This window comes from Brachypodium distachyon, chromosome 2, assembly GCF_000005505.3.
Source record: "Brachypodium distachyon strain Bd21 chromosome 2, Brachypodium_distachyon_v3.0, whole genome shotgun sequence".
NCBI lineage: Eukaryota > Viridiplantae > Streptophyta > Magnoliopsida > Poales > Poaceae > Brachypodium > Brachypodium distachyon.
This window is the reverse complement of record NC_016132.3, coordinates 27,616,016-27,631,694: the sequence shown is the minus strand read 5'-3', so window position 1 is coordinate 27,631,694 and position 15,679 is coordinate 27,616,016. Positions and strand designations below refer to the sequence as shown.

At 44.9% G+C, this 15,679-nt stretch overlaps 1 protein-coding gene across 1 annotated transcript; it reads right to left on the bottom strand.

The window, feature by feature from the left end:
- Positions 1 to 301: 301 nt before the first annotated feature.
- Positions 302 to 5,425, bottom strand: LOC100840217 (protein trichome birefringence-like 28). Its single transcript, XM_014899546.2, has 6 exons — positions 4,962 to 5,425; positions 4,500 to 4,873; positions 2,971 to 3,142; positions 1,618 to 1,817; positions 1,337 to 1,498; positions 302 to 1,017 (listed from the first exon to the last, which is right to left on the bottom strand). Exons 1-6 carry the CDS (start codon positions 5,145 to 5,147, stop codon positions 633 to 635), a joined length of 1,479 nt encoding a protein of 492 aa, XP_014755032.1. The 5' UTR covers positions 5,148 to 5,425; the 3' UTR covers positions 302 to 632.
- Between the last annotated feature and the right edge of the window lie 10,254 nt (positions 5,426 to 15,679).

Sequence of the window (15,679 nt, the reverse complement as noted above, 5' to 3'; positions counted from 1 at the left end):
AACCACTTGACCAATGTTCGCCAGATCAACCTTTGTAGACCAAGGTTTGGAAGGGGGGGCATCATCAGAAGCCAGGTAAGGTAAGAAGCATTACAGAGTAGATTATTAGACATTCAGACATCCGGTAAGGAGCGAGCATTAGAGATCATAATGTGTGGCGGTCATAATCAGAACCTAAATCTAACTGAGACATTCTGACACCAACTGCAATATTTGTTCGAATCGCAAGTTTGCAACATCACGAGCAACAGCTTCAATGGATTGGAGAGAATTGAAAAAAAAATACTGCACAAATCCTAGAAAAGCACGTCCCAAAAGTATATTCCCATGAGTCGTGAAAGAGTATCATAAAATTATGTACAGTATCAACTGAAATACGATTCCATTTCAGGTGAGAAGCTTCGAAGCATTCCTCTTAAATAGCCACATTCGGACGGTATAATAACTCTCAGGCCATCTTGGTTGCTTATATAGCTACAGTTTGCTATCCTGCCAGCGTGCCTTCCAACAAATCCTAGGCAAACCAACAGCATAGATTTCTAGATCTAGAAAAAAGTATTAGGCCTCAATAAACATCTTACCTCCCTAACATGAGCTAGCAGATTGCAAGCAGATATTTCATATTTGCGCTGTCATCTTTGAGACTGATCCTCAATCTGCTGCTGTAGAGGGCTCGACACAATGTGCCCATAAATGAACTCATTCCACGTGTCTGGCAAGCCAGGGAGGCACCAGTGGATGCAATCTGCAAACTTGCGTGGATTGGCCTGTTGCTCCTTCGTCAGGAGCTTCCCCTGTCGCAGTGTGTGCACAGATGTGTGTGCATCCTTGCGGATCTCTGACAATGCAGTTATGTTGATGAAGTGCACAGGCACCTTCTTCATCGCCTTTGTGAACCCATGAGATGCCGAGAACAGATCCCAATCAGTGCCCAGCTCCAATTCTTTCGTGTAATTGATTGCCGGTTGTGTCTCGGAGAAGCATTTTATGTTGTTAGGGCTGCCCCAGCCTTCACTCCTGTAACAAGCCAACGATTGTGCATCAGCCCGGCATCCTTATCCTAAAAATCTGTGCTAGAAGCACAAGGTCTACAAATCAAAACAGTATCACGCCAACATCTGCATTTTTGAACCTAACAACACTGCTGGGGAATTTTTGCAGCAAGAGAAACAAATATGCATTGAGCTTTCAATAAAGATCTTAATTGCATGCTGCTCTAGGATCACTTGAAGAATCTTTTGTATGCAGATATGGAATTCTAGGATCACTCAATAAATCTTGATATATGCAGATACATACTTATGAGTGTCTGTTTGCAAGGACATCGAGAGCTTACTGCATATGGACGGGTGACACACTCATGAATAAGACCATTGTTCTTCTGGGATCTACATGCTCTTCTACCCATCCAGACCACGTCTTCAGGATCTGTCGGTATGCAACCACACGATCCATTTCATCATACTTGACCGGTTTACTTGCAAAGGATCCGTCATGCCTGCAGACAAAATTACCAAGTTTAAGAATATCATAATGTTGCCCATTACTCAGGTTGGGCCAGATAAAATGGTTTCATTGTCCATAAATATTGCAAACTTAATTTTAACAGCAACTCACACAATTTTCATCTTTGGGGTGTTCATCCACCAAATGTAAGTGTTGAAGATCAAGTAGTCCACTCCTATCCAATTTGCTGCATGCTTGGTGATCGAAGTTGGCATGATCATGCGGTCGGTGATGCTATGGATGTCTGGATCATCTGAGTTTGACTCAACTAGGAAAGGAGCCCAATAGAACTCAATTGTTGCATTGTACTCCTGAAATATTCCGTGTAAGTTCTAAAGTCAGGACATACTATGTCAATAGTCAGCACAACTTCGGTTGGGGAAAATAAAATAACACAAAAGGCAAATGATTTTTTTTAGGTGTGCCCCCTTCAATATGGTTCATTTCATGACAATATTTAAGTATTTAACATGGTGGCCTATTAGGACATCCATTAGAAAGTTCCAGTACACCCTCTTTGAAAGACTATGCAAATCAAAATGAACATTTTTAAACAGGATACAGTTTTGAAGGAACCAGCTGGCCCTAGTTCTGGGAGAACATACACACTATAAAATACACGAAATGGCAGCTGGACTGGGCCAGGACAGTTTGCCTGGTTCGTGTGTCTCAAGGGAACCCATCCCACACCAGCTACTACAATACTACCATGGTTCCAATCCCATGACCTCCCTTAATCCGATCGATTCTCTCTCTTCAAACCCTTTGCGTCTTGCTCGAGCTCCTGGGCAGCGATCACAAGAAGTGGTCGTGCTACATAACCAGCTATCTAGATTGCAAGTGAAGAAAGTCCCAAATCAGTGCACTATGCATCACCATCTAGTCTGCCACCACCTTACCAAATACCAGGTCAAGCAAACCCCTGCATCTCCCACATGCACAAGAACATTTTTTTACTAGATCCACTTGCCTCTGATTTTGCTTCTCATTGTCTGTTCGAAAGCGCCTCTCATATGCTTCATGTTTATGGTGAGTACCTCACATCTGCTTCCATGTTGATGGTGAATTACTGTATTTTTTAACCAATGTACATGCTTGTGATGAATTAGATGTAATAAAAACTCATCTTTGTAAGGGTTGAGTAAATTAACGCAACTGCTAAAAAAACATTCATGTTCCTTCTTGGAATAAGGAAGAGCATCCAAAAAACAAAAATACTAATTGTACTCCGCACAAAAGTTATGTGGCAACGCAGTGGCTTGGCCGGTTCTCACAGGTACAAATTTTTAAAATATACATGTTATTCCCTCCGATCCATAATAAGTGTCGTTGATGGACCAGAGGGGGTACATTTTTTACCAACTGCTTCAAGCCGTATCATTAGTACCATTCTGTTCTCTGAACTCCATAGGAAGGGAAAAAAAATCAGGTCAGGGACCAGTAGATATTGTGAAAATTTGTTACCTCCAGGCGAAATACGTTTAGAGAACCATTCTTGACAAGCTTTTTCTTGTCCCATGGAACCTCAGACTGGACCAGGCACACCATGGACTCCCACTGGTTCCGGTTCAGTGAATCGCCCACAAACATCATTCTTTTGTTCCGTAGCTTCTCGAGAAGCAACTTGGCCTCAAATCTGGTAGAAAAATTGTAGAAGACAAATTTAGTATTAAACCATCGGTTCATATAGACCTCCTTGGATGACTTGCTTAGACCAATGTTCATTCAACAGGGTTGTACAAGTCAGACTAGGTTGAGCTACCATAGTTACAATTGTTTGTCAATGGTTTCACTACAATTTCTGCAATGGGCAGGGTCTTTGGTACACTTCAACATCGATACATGTACGAACGATAGAGCAATACAAGGACCTGATGGAAACTGGTGCCAAGCAACTAGAGTGGCTTACGCGGGAATTTGGTCCCGGTATGGGGCGAGGTGTAATCAGCTCCTTAGTCCTTACAGTTTATTTGCATGTAGTGGCTGTTTTTGTGACGATGCTTAAATCAGCGTTTTGTAATAACTTTGTAATAAACAATGGTTGTGTGCGTCTATGATGCAAAGTCCGGGGGCAATGGAACTTCCATTTTCTAAAACAAAAACATTCAGAAACCAAAAGTACTAATACTACATATAAAATCCTTGGCGTGCTTCTGATATACAACTATGATACTAGCAGATTACAGCTTGTCTCCAACTTGAAACATAGAACTGATGGCCCTTGCCAAGAGGCCTTGCTTGTCAAGTTGTCAAAGAATAATAGTATGACAGGCATAAAAGCATACATCCTAAAATGGTCCAGTTGTGTAGAAAAATTCATTATACATCTGTTGAATTGAGAAGTTACTATCATGTCAGATAACTCCCATTGCGCCCCCCCCCCCCCCCCCTAAACCCAACAACTTTTCGTAACAAACAGAACTCCTGTACCAGCCATTAAATTGGTTAATCTATTTAAAGAAAGATGAAGCTGATCAATCAGTGCAGCCCCTTTTCTTCTTCAATTATATCACCTAATCATCTAAAGTACCACCTTATAGCAATCTTAGTTACCAAGAAACATAACTAGGTGCACCAAACGTTCTATTTTGTTATAATGCAGGCAATCCTGCAAAGCTACTTGCCTTGATGAATCTTCGAACTAACTGACGACAAGGACAAAACTCCCTGAAGAATTGGAAAATGGTGTGGCAAACCATCTACCAAGGCACCAAATAATCGTGTCATCAGATGAACACCCGTAGTGAAATCAAAATAAAAACCATCATGACCGGTCGCCTCAGATTAGAAATAGGAAATGATATATGGCCGCTTCCAACCGCCCATAAGAAGCTGCACCATCACTTCAAGATCACGACAGCGCACACCTACCCACCTGTGCCGCGCGTACATCCATTGCGCGCGCACACACACATCACATATGCGTGAATACCTGCTAAAAATATTCGAGAAGAAACAGGGGGTGTGGGGAATAATGTGGCAAACAAGCTTACTTTGGGAGATCGCACTCGTCCGGCTGCCACCGCCACTTCTGGTACTCGTCGTCGCGGCGGCCGTTGCGCATGCAGGTGACCTGCTCCGTGAGGAACTCGCAGTCGGACTCCTTGTACAGCGGCGCGTTCTTGTCGTCGTACACCCACCTCCCCTTGTACACGTCGCAACTCGCGTTGCCGTGGGCCCCTTCCGCCGCCACCTCCTTCACGACTCCCGTCTCCGGCGTCGACGTATCGGCTCTTGCCCTGGTGCTAGACGCCTCCTCCTCCTTCCCTTGCCCCTGCCCCTGCTGCGGGGGCGGGTCGCTCCGATCTGTGCTCTCCTCCGCTGATTCCACCCCTCGCGCCGGCGGTGCCCCCGCCGCCGCCTCCTCCTACATGAATGTTCCCGGTTAGCGCCTAATTTTGGGGACAGCATATACAGAGCGTCTACCTCGATAGTTATATTATCTATGGAATTACCCTGGTGGCGGAGAGCCTGGTGTAGCCGCTGTGGCGGCGCAGCGAGGCGGCGATGTGGGCGCTGTCGTAGAGGACGGAGACACCGAGCAGCACGGCGAGCGCGAACACCGCTGCGATCTGCGCCCGCCGGCTCGGCATGCCCAGCGCCACCCCCGCCGCGCCGCCCTTCCGCCGCGGGATCCGCATCGCTGCCGCCGTCGAAGCCGCCACCAACCTCGCCTGTTAGCTACCCAACCAGGCTTCCCCCAATCAGCTCGGCGCCCGGACCGTACCGAATCGAATCAGCCAAGTAAGGGAGGAAGCAGGCAGGGCAGGGCAGAGCAGAGAAGTTGGGGAATCTGAGGAGAGCGTAACTCCTCTTCTCTCTCCTTCCCGGGGACGGGAACAGCAGAGGAGAGGGAAGCAGAGAGACAGACAGGGAGCAACACGCGGCTGGGCACGCTCTTCTATGGGGAGAGAGGCCGGGGAAGAAGACAAGGGGAGAGAGAGAGCTGGGGGCTGGTGGGCCCGCCGTCCTGGAGTTTTTAGGCTTTAGGTAAAAGGCCCAGAGAGGGATTAGAGATGACCCCAGACACACGGTAACCCGGAATCTCTCCTTTTTCCTCCTCCTAACCTCTCTCGAATCTTTCGGTTTAATCTCCAGTCCAGACAGGCTAGGCTGGATGGTCTAAACCGACGGTCAAACAACAACGGCAGGTGGTGTTGAACCCTCGATGAGCTGCTTCTGCTTTTTCCTAGCCCGTGTGATGTGTCGTTTACACGGTACCCCCCTATCCATAGAAGTGGAAGGCAGGTGCACCTTGCTCGATCGTTCGGAAGGAAGCAAATTTCATCCTCGCTTCGGAAACATTTTTACGTAATTCGCTGCCTCCGGTGAAATAGACTGTTCTGCATCCATTTCTCACGGGAAAACGAAAAACACCCTACTCCTGAATCAAGTGTAATCATGATGGTTCTCAATTTCATACAGCACCTGCTTGATTCCGGTGAGTAGGGTAGGGTTGTTGGACACAAGATAACAGGTCTACTAGCATGCATGGAAGATGGAAACACACGCAGGGGCGTTTCCTATTGTCATCACGTGGCTGCTGGCTGCGCGTCGCTAAATGGCAATGATTTGGCTTAATGACACACACGCATAAATTGGGAGGATGGCTTAGCACGCACGGCTCGCGTCGGCCACAAGGAGTGGCCTTGCGTGTGACCGATTGTCGCTCTTTCGAGCAGTGACAGATGGCCCCCCCAACCGTCGATGTGTGCTTGTGCTTGTGGGGATGCTTTGCTCGTTTATTAATGTCGACTGTTTATTAATGTGGACCGTTGGTTGGCACAGGCTGGGTACAATGGAAGGTTTATTATACGGCGGGTTGGGGATGGTAGTAAAATGCGATGTAAAAGCCTACCGGTACAATGATTTCCTGCTGAAACAAGCTGATACTACTATACAGGATGCAAAAGGAGATGTTCAAGAGGCAATAAGAAGGAAAAAAATTCATGTCTAAACATCTCTCTCTCTCGGAAGGAATGGCGTTCATCAAAAAATATGGAAAAGACAATCTTGGTTACCTTTCGAAGCGCAGGAATCTCGCAGAGGGCCCGGTGGTAATACTAACCACGGAATCACATGTCTCGTTAAGTATCTTGCCGGGACCCTTAAGTTCAGTCCACCTCTATTATTTGCGCGCGCGCGGCCGTGGAAAAGTAGTGCCCTGAATCATGGATGAATGCATATCACCTACCAGTGGTCAGTGGACTCTGCTAAACCGAGCCATTCATTATAGGGCTCCCCTCCGCTTGGTTCAAATTGTTTCTCCGATCAGGGCACACAGGCAAAGGGCAGCCCCACCACAAGCCTTTGCTGCGGCTGCGCAGTACTATACTGTATTACGGAGTACTATCTCCGTCCAACAATAAGAGATGTATTAGCTTTCTTTTGACCAATGTTTTGATCACAAATTATTTTATTAATATATAATTATATGACATAAATTCATATCCATTATATTCATACTCAATGATATTTGCTTATGATTATGATTTTGATCACATTAGTCACATATTAATGAAGTAATTTGGGGTCAAAGGAATAGTCAACCGAACCTTAATATACCTCATATTGTTGGACGGAGTAGCTAGTAGTGCCCATACCTGTGTGCATATCTATACGGTTGGATTTGGATGCAATGCGTATCGAGGGTACACAGTACACACAACACAACACGGTCCATCGAGGCCGGGGACACTTGTGTACACACACAGCTCCAAAACTGAGCCGTGTCTATTGTTAATCCAGTAAAGAAAATTTGTTGATTCAGTACACATGGATGATGATCCATGGGGAATTATATAAAAATGGAGAAAAAAAGAACAGAACAGAAGGAAACGACATGGAATGGAAGATGCATGGGGATAGCAGCCTAGCAGGTGATTTGGTACTACCAACCGCACTGCCTGCTTCACATGGCCCAATTCCGGAAGCTCTGGCATCAACCTAAGCTTCCTTTCAGTGGCCAATTAAGTAGTAGGACGTACCAGCAACCCAACGAATTTCCTTGGAGATAGTTAAATAACCAACAAACTAAAGCGAGCGAAAAGGATTAGCGACCAAACGGCCTTTTGCTTTGTTGGTAACACGTCCAATTATATGTATCTTCCTTTATCTCATCATCCAGAGCTGCATTGCTACATGCCCAGAGCGAGAGAGATACTATATGGATGCTTCTTCTTCTTTTGGGGGAATGGAGAGCGATGCTTCTCAAGTAGGTACAAGAGAGAAGAGAAAGAGAGGAACATTATAATAGTATGTAGACTTCAAAGAGCATCATGTTAGCTGACTGGTTATGTCAATGGGAAGTTCTTTTTTTAGTACAGTCAATGGTCGAGTGAGAGCCCGGCATAATTAGTCGTTCACCTGCTTCAGCATATTCGTGAGTGGGTAGGGTTCTTATTATCAAAAAGTAAATGGAGGTTGCCGATGTTTTCTTTCCGAAAAATACATTGAATTTTTGTCTTTTTTTCTCCGGCAATGGTTACCTTCAGATAATTTTTTCTCAAACATGCCAAACGGTGTGTCATTTTCATTAAGATAGACGCAAGAAGCGTGACCTTCAGATATTCATTTTGCATTATAAAGCTACCATTGCACGTTTGGGTTGGTGGAACGCCATTTCTTATTTTATAGTAGGCTGTGATTTGTGACCCATTATATCTCTCGAATCAAAAGACATGGTCTATCAGGTTAACTTCAGATATTCAACTTGCATTATAAGAAGCAAGTCTAGAGATATCAAGTTTGTTAGCAGTAGGTGCCATGTGTCAGTCAAGGTGTGTAACTGGACAATCGGGCAAAGCAAACATATGAGAAGTTATTGAGGCCGTTTGCTCTCTCTAGAGCAAACACCAGATGCTGATGGAGCATCTCGAACTCAACTGCTAATCTACGCGTACCCGTCGGAGAAAAACAAGTAACTGTAACAGAGAGCCAGATGGTACCCATTTAGTTTTGCTGACCGTCTCCCATCTTGGAAGGAGGGGACGATGACTAAGGCGGGACGCATGACTCTGATCAAGTCGGTGTTGTCTGCCATGCCCCTACACCAGCTGACGGTGTTGGGGTAACGGAAGGTGCAGAAGAAGGTAGAGAAGATCATACGGAGTTTCCTCTGGTCGGGGCGGGCTGAGGCCAGGGCCGGGAACTTCCATGTCAACTAGGCTAAGTGTTGTCGTCAGTTGTGCTAAATGGTGGGATGGGTATCTCGGACCTCGCCAAGTTGATTATTAGTCTGCGTACTCGCTGGATTTGGTGCATGAGAACTGATCCCCTTCGGCCTTGGATGGGATTTGATCTCATGTTTTCTCGCATGGAGCGAGGCATCTTCTTTGCCTCTACCAATGCCTCTACCAAGATGGTAGTCGGCAATGTTGCCACCGACCTATTCTGGGAGGACTAGTGGGTGGACGGCCAGGCTATCTCTGAGATGGCTCCGGATCTCAACCTTGTCATCCGAAGGCGCCTTCGGAAGACCTGCACGGTCTGTGAGACACTCATAGATAGTGGTTTGATCCGTGATATCCAGGGAGCTCTTGGGCTGTTGGCTCTTTGGCAACATTCAAATTTAGAAAGGACCCGCATCGTTCACCTCTCAGACTTGATTGATGTACTTTCCTGGAGATAGTACTCATCCAAGTCGTGGTATCGGGCTCTCTTCCACTTGGGATAACCCCGGACACTTGGAAGCTGAACTGGAAATCTTGGGCCCCACCATGAGTGAAATTCTTCATTTGGTTGACCTGTCAGGACCGTTGCTGGACCACTGAGAGGCGGAAACGTCATGGTTTGACCCACGCGCCAAGTTGCTTATTGTGTGGCCAGACCTTGGAGACCATGAACCACCTTCTTGTGGACTGCCCATTCTCCCACGCCTTATGGCATGCGATACTCTCGTGAATCCGCTCCACCTGCATCGCGCCGACCGTGCGTGTTTCTTTTGCAACTTGGTGGCAGGAGTCCATCCACTCTTCCCCTTCCACCGCGCGGAAGGGCACAGCGTCTCTGGTCATGCTTACGGCGTGGTCTATCTAGAAACATCACAACGCTGCCGTCTTCGACAATGCAAACCCCAACTTTGCCTCCCTCCTTGACCTAGTGTAGGGGCGAATGCGGGAGCTGCAGGCCGATGCATCGCGTTGTAATTCGAGTGTGGCCCTCTGTGATCTTGTACATAAACTTCTTTCTATCAATGCATCGACACGCAAAAGTTCTTTTCTAGAAAAAAGTATATTTCCAGCTGTTGTTGTTCTCAAAAACAATTAGAGTAAGGGGTGCCAAACCTCGATGGCACAATTGCATGAAAGTAGAGCCTGTATGACGGTCTTATAGCGAAGGTCGCCGTACACTTGGACAAGTTGACACGTCGATATTTTTTGAATAGGTTCGGTCGATCCTGCGAGTGCGACCTAGTCCTATGTTAGGAGAGGCTTCGAGGAAATCGTTAGCCAAAGTGTTTCGGGTCGATCGCGTCTCCCCGAATCACTTAGCGAGAGATCAAAAGGGGCTGTCTCGGACTTGGGCCAAACGAGGCTTCCCAAGTAGCGAGGTCGAGATACCCTTAGGATTCTAATCCAATTCCCTCTCCTTCGGGGTCGGGCCGAACGAGGCTTCCTGAAATCCCGAAACTAGAGCTCCTCTCAAAAAGGCTCTATAGCACTCCCCCCTTGACTTTATTCAAGTTTAGAGTAAGTGATACATGCCCCTATAGGGGGTATTTATAGCCTAGGATCTATGACAAATGAACATGGCTCCTTGAGGGAGAGAGAAATGTGGGGGCAAAGTGGTAAACGTAGCTCCTTGGTCTATAACTTTTGTGTGCACCAAGTGGAAAAAGTAAGGATTTGGTCCATGGTTCACCATGGACTAAAGGCCCCCATCCCTACATCTTTTTTTGGCCATTATTCAAGCTCATTTCTCCTTTTGACCATGGCATGAGAGTTTTGACTTGTTGACTAGTCTTGATGGTTGTCATGTAAGATTGACCATGCCACGTAAGAATTTTGACCCGTGTAGAAAAATGTTGACTTGGTCGTCGCCACGTAGAATTTATGGTCCGGTTCATATAAGAGTTTTTACCGCACATATATAGCACCTACTGCTAACAAACTTGACATCTGTATATACTGGAGTATTGTAGCAAAAGGGCAAGCGCAAATTTATGATCGATCGTACGTAGAAGAAAAACATGCACGTATTTTAACGCTGAAGTAGCTTAAATTTGGTTATAGATATTATTATCTACACATGATCGATCTTTCTGAACATGAACAAGTGTTGGGGTTATGCATGATCATAGTTTATCCAAGGTGCATGTCATGATGTACGAAGGAGGCAGGTGGATCGATGCAATGATCGATCGACCTAGATGTGCATAAAAAAAACTGACATTCCAGACTCAAGTAATACTAGTACAGTTTCGAATCCATATAGAACTCAAGTAATACTATAGGGTCCCCGGTCCCTGTTTATACATGGAATCCCCGAAAATGCATGTTGGGTCTTTGAAACAGTTCGACTCATTATGATAATAATATGTTTGATCAGTCTAACCGAGAAGGTCTACGGTTGGAGTCCATATAGACCTAATATGTCCTATTTTTGGATTTTAGTATACTGTGAGCCACGATTTAGCTATTGAAGGAATAAATAGAGGGTAAAATTCGAGGGAGAGGCAAAACAAGCATAAATAGTGGATCAATATTAGCATAAGCACCATTTACTCTTCAATGCGTCTGAACCATCAATAGAATAATAATACAGCAGCATTACATGTTTGAATAATATGTACACTTGCAATTTTTGTGCAATATATTTGATTTTAGTACACTGGAGTTACCGCACGAGTCCTTTGTCTTTATGCTCAACGAATGAATTTACATATTGTGCACACACAAGTGCAAAAGAGTATTTTATAAGAGAAAATATGTTTTCCCCTCAATTGGCAACAAAGTCTAGAAATTGTCAATCAACTAAAAAATTGTATACATTTGGTTTTTCAGTTGGCCAAATGGATACTTTTATTTCCTTAACGGATTCGAGCGGTATTGACTCCACATGATGTGGTTTTCCCTCGGACTTTTCCACGCCGAATACCACGATGCATAGTTGATGGACTAAATGTATATGATTTTAAGTTCAAAGACCAATTCTGTAGGAAAACCTGACGGTGAACTCTGACGCAGAAAAGTCTGAGAAAACGCGCACCACATGGCGTGAAAAACAGTCAAAATCTTTCAGTTAGACCAAAAGTATCTGGTTTTACCGATTAAGAGACAAAATGTATACGATTTCGAGTTCAAAACCATTTCTGGACTATGCTACCAATTGAGGGAAAAAAATATACTTTTTTATTTTGTGTAATTTTTTTAATTAACTTGTAGGCTTTTTTTTAGCATATATACTTTGTGAATTTATTTTTAAAAAGGCTCGCCTGCCACCCTTGCCTCTTTAACTATAATCTGTTTACGCTTGATCGGACCAGACTTAATTAAGAAACACACACCATGCAAGGATATCAAAACCGACACAGCTGGATCTGCCTAATTGAACAACTGTGCGTTGTTTATTCCATGTTGAAATTGAATAGTGGGCAAGAGGCACGTGAACGAACAACCGTCTCCTTTGCATCCTTTTTCTAATTGGAGAATTGGGCTCGGTGGATTTGTGTCTCATCATTCGCATTTTGCTTGATTATCAAGTCTGGCACTAGTTTTTCTTTTCCATTGGGTTAGTAGTACTTAAGCTAACAGTATTTTATTGAGAGTGATTGGCGAGTTAGCGATATACGTATACAATTGGACAGGTCCCTTTAAAGAAAGAAAATGATGCGCAAAAGCTTAAAATTATACGATCAACGTTTTGACAGCCGCCAGAATTGTACTACTCCCTCCGACCTATATTACTTGTCTCAAATTTGTCCAACCATGAATGTATCTATGTTAAAAAACGTTTAAATACATGTAATATTTTGACAAATAATATGAGTCAGGAAGTATTCACTTTCAAGTCAAGTGGATTTTTTCCTTAAAAAAAGGTCAAGTGGATTTGAATTGAGTAATTCAATTTGCTCCTGCACTGACATTTGGATTTACCTCGCCTGGCCGGTTCCAAGGCGGGGGTAGTCAACTTGGATTCGTTTGGGATGTATTGACGCGTCAGGCATGATGATCTGCTCGTCTCCAAACTACGCACTGACCTATAGCTACTTAGCTAGTAGCCGCTGGTCCAATCTCCAAAGTGCGCGCGCGGGTCGGTGTCACATGACATCACACAAGGGTTCAAAGAGTCTGGTGCACTTCGGGTCTTGTTGGCTTCTCTCTCTCCTGCTGCCTGCCAGCCTCGTGCGATTCATGCTTCGTGCCGAACGTTCTATCCCCGTCGCATTGTGCCAACACGTCGTTTTTCCTCCGGTTTCTTCGGTGCGTGCTTGGTGGGCCGGAACCCCTCGTTAGCACCCGCGACAGCTGAGACCGGCCCAAGCACGACGGTGGGAGCGCGGGCTGGGCTGGAATTTTTCTACCGAGGAATCATGTGCTGCGCCTCGAGCCCTCGAGGAGGAAGCGGACACGGGAAAAAAATTATAGCCATTGTTTTTATTACCAAGTTTCGATCTTAGAAGTAATTCCACTCGTCATGCGCCTTTGAATTATCGGTGATTACATGGCTTATGTCTATGGCAAACGGAACCGCAGCGCAATGCTCTGAAAGTCAGGAGTGTTTTTTCGGTGTGCTTTCTGAAGTCTCTTATATAGACACAGCAGCCAGCCGAATAGGCAACAGAGGGAGGTGAAAACGAAGAGGCGATGTAATAAAAACCCACTGACAATTCGTTTCAGCCCGGCTGCAATAAAAACCCACTGACAAATTCGTTTCAGCTTCTGTGCAACCGTTTATTTTCCATACACGCGTGGCAAAAAAAGATAGAGAAGCTCTCGGCTCGAGGCATTCCTGCAACCCACAGCGCGCGCGTCGTGACGTGGCGGGTGGCGGAGGAGGAGGAGGAGTGCGTAGAAGCTCTCTTCTTTTCATGCTCATACAACAAGTGGAGGAGCCCCCCTTATAAGGTGGTGCAAACTCTCTTCAATTAGCAATGTGGGACAAACTTTTGTCCCACCTCTTGCCACACATGAATGGGTCAACATGGGCCTTTGGGATTTTTCCTGAAATTTGTTCGACTATAAATTAAATAGTGGATTGGGCCACATAAATTCAAACAATCCCCCACAAGATTCCAAAGGCACATAAGATTTGCCTATGGTTCCAAAACATTGTTTAATATACCGGTGCTGCAGTGGAGACTGTTAAGTTGAACTTCCACTTAGGACTTTATGTTACACTAGTTGCAACTTGAACAGTGGACGGTGCCTTGAACTGCAAGTTTTCTGCGAACCTAGTTTCACACAAAGCCTTGACCGATACTAGGCTACCGCAGGACTTCCTCATGGGTGGAGCTTATGAGTCATACTCCGGGGCCTTTCATGAGTTTATTAGAAAGCACCCTAACTCTCATGGACTGCGATGTTTAACAGTCAAGCTAATATAGGTGTGTTCTTCAAAAGATGTTCTGCAGGACAACATCTCTGCTTGTAAAAGCCTCTTAGAACACATTAAGATAAATATCAACCTGCCATGCAAAATAGGAGAGTATTGCATCTTCCCGGAGAGGTAAATTCTTAAGGATACTCTCCTCTCGGTTGACCAACAGCTTGTCTCCCACTTCTAATTCACGGGATCTCCGATCACATAGAGTGGTTTACCACTGTGGACAACTCAACATGTGGGTCTCATACCCATCTCCTTTGATGCATTGTCTACATTGCGTGATAGACCCTTTGTGAAGGGATCTGCCAAATTTTTAGACGTATGGATATAATCCAACGTAATAACTCCGGAGTTTCTCATTTTTCTGGCAGATTTTAATCTCGTCTTCACATGCCTTGAGAACTTCATATTATCCTTAGAACTGTTCACTTTGATGATAACAGTTTGATTATCACAGTTCATAAGGATAACGGGTATTGGTTTTTCAACCACAAGTAAGTCCATCAAGAGCTGACGAAGCCACTCTGCTTCAACAGTGGCTGTGTCTAATGCTGTGAGTTCCGCTTCCACAGTTGACCTCGTTAAGATGGTCTACTTGCAAGACTTCCAAGAAACAGCGTCACCGCCAAGTATAAACATATATCCACTAGTGGCCTTAATCTCATCAGCATCAGATATCCAGTTTGAATCACTGTAACCCTCAAGTACCCTTGGATACCCATTATAGTGAATGCCAAAGCTCGCAGTGCCTTTTAGATAGCGTAAAACTCTTTCAAGAGCATGCCAATGATCATCGCCCGGATTAGAGACAAATCGACTAAGTTTGCTCACAGAGAAAGCGATGTCAGGCCTCGTAAGTACATAAGCGAGCCAATAACTTGAGAGTATCTTAGTTGATCTCTAGCACTTCTTTGATTGTTCCGAAGCAGCACCCTAGGATCATACGGGGTACGAGAAGGCTTGCAGTCGCTATACCCAAAACGACTCAAAATCTTCTCCACATAGTGAGACTGAAGCAAAGTAATCCCACCATGGTCATCTCTCAACAGCTTGATGTTCAAAATAACATCAGCTACTCCAAAATCCTTCATCTCAAAACATCGAGATAAGAAATCCTTGACCTCCTTGATCACAATGAGGTTGGTTCCAAATATCAGTATGTCATCGACATACAAACAAAGAATAACTCCCTCGCCCCCACCATGGCGATAGTACACACACTTATCGGCTTCATTCACAACAAAGCTTGCAGCAGTTAAGGTTGTTTCAAACTTCTCGTGCCACTGCTTAGGGGCTTGCTTAAGACCATATAAAGATTTCACCTACTTGCACACCTTTCCTTCTTGACCATCTACTACAAAACCATCTGGCTGCTCCATATAAATTTTCTCATCTAACTCTCCATTTAGGAAAGCAGTCTTAACATCCATTTGATGAACGAGAAGACCATGTGAGGCAGCCAAACATAAGTACTCGAATGGTGGTCAATCTGGCCACTCAAAGAAATCTTCACCTTCCTTTTGGGTGTAACCCTTGGCCACAAGCCGTGCCTTATATTTCTCAATTGTACCATCAGGTCTAAGCTTCTTCTTGAACACCCATTTACATCCTACAGGTTTGCACCCAT

Bases quoted from the DNA above. Each gene is read 5' to 3' on its own strand.
- LOC100840217 (XM_014899546.2), bottom strand. From the start codon at position 5,147: ATGCGGATCCCGCGGCGGAAGGGCGGCGCGGCGGGGGTGGCGCTGGGC. The intron at 4,874-4,961 runs GTAATTCCATAG...ACATTCATGTAG, and splicing joins CCAGGCTCTCCGCCACCAGG to GAGGAGGCGGCGGCGGGGGC. The intron at 1,818-2,970 runs GTAACAAATTTT...GGAATATTTCAG, and splicing joins TAAACGTATTTCGCCTGGAG to GAGTACAATGCAACAATTGA.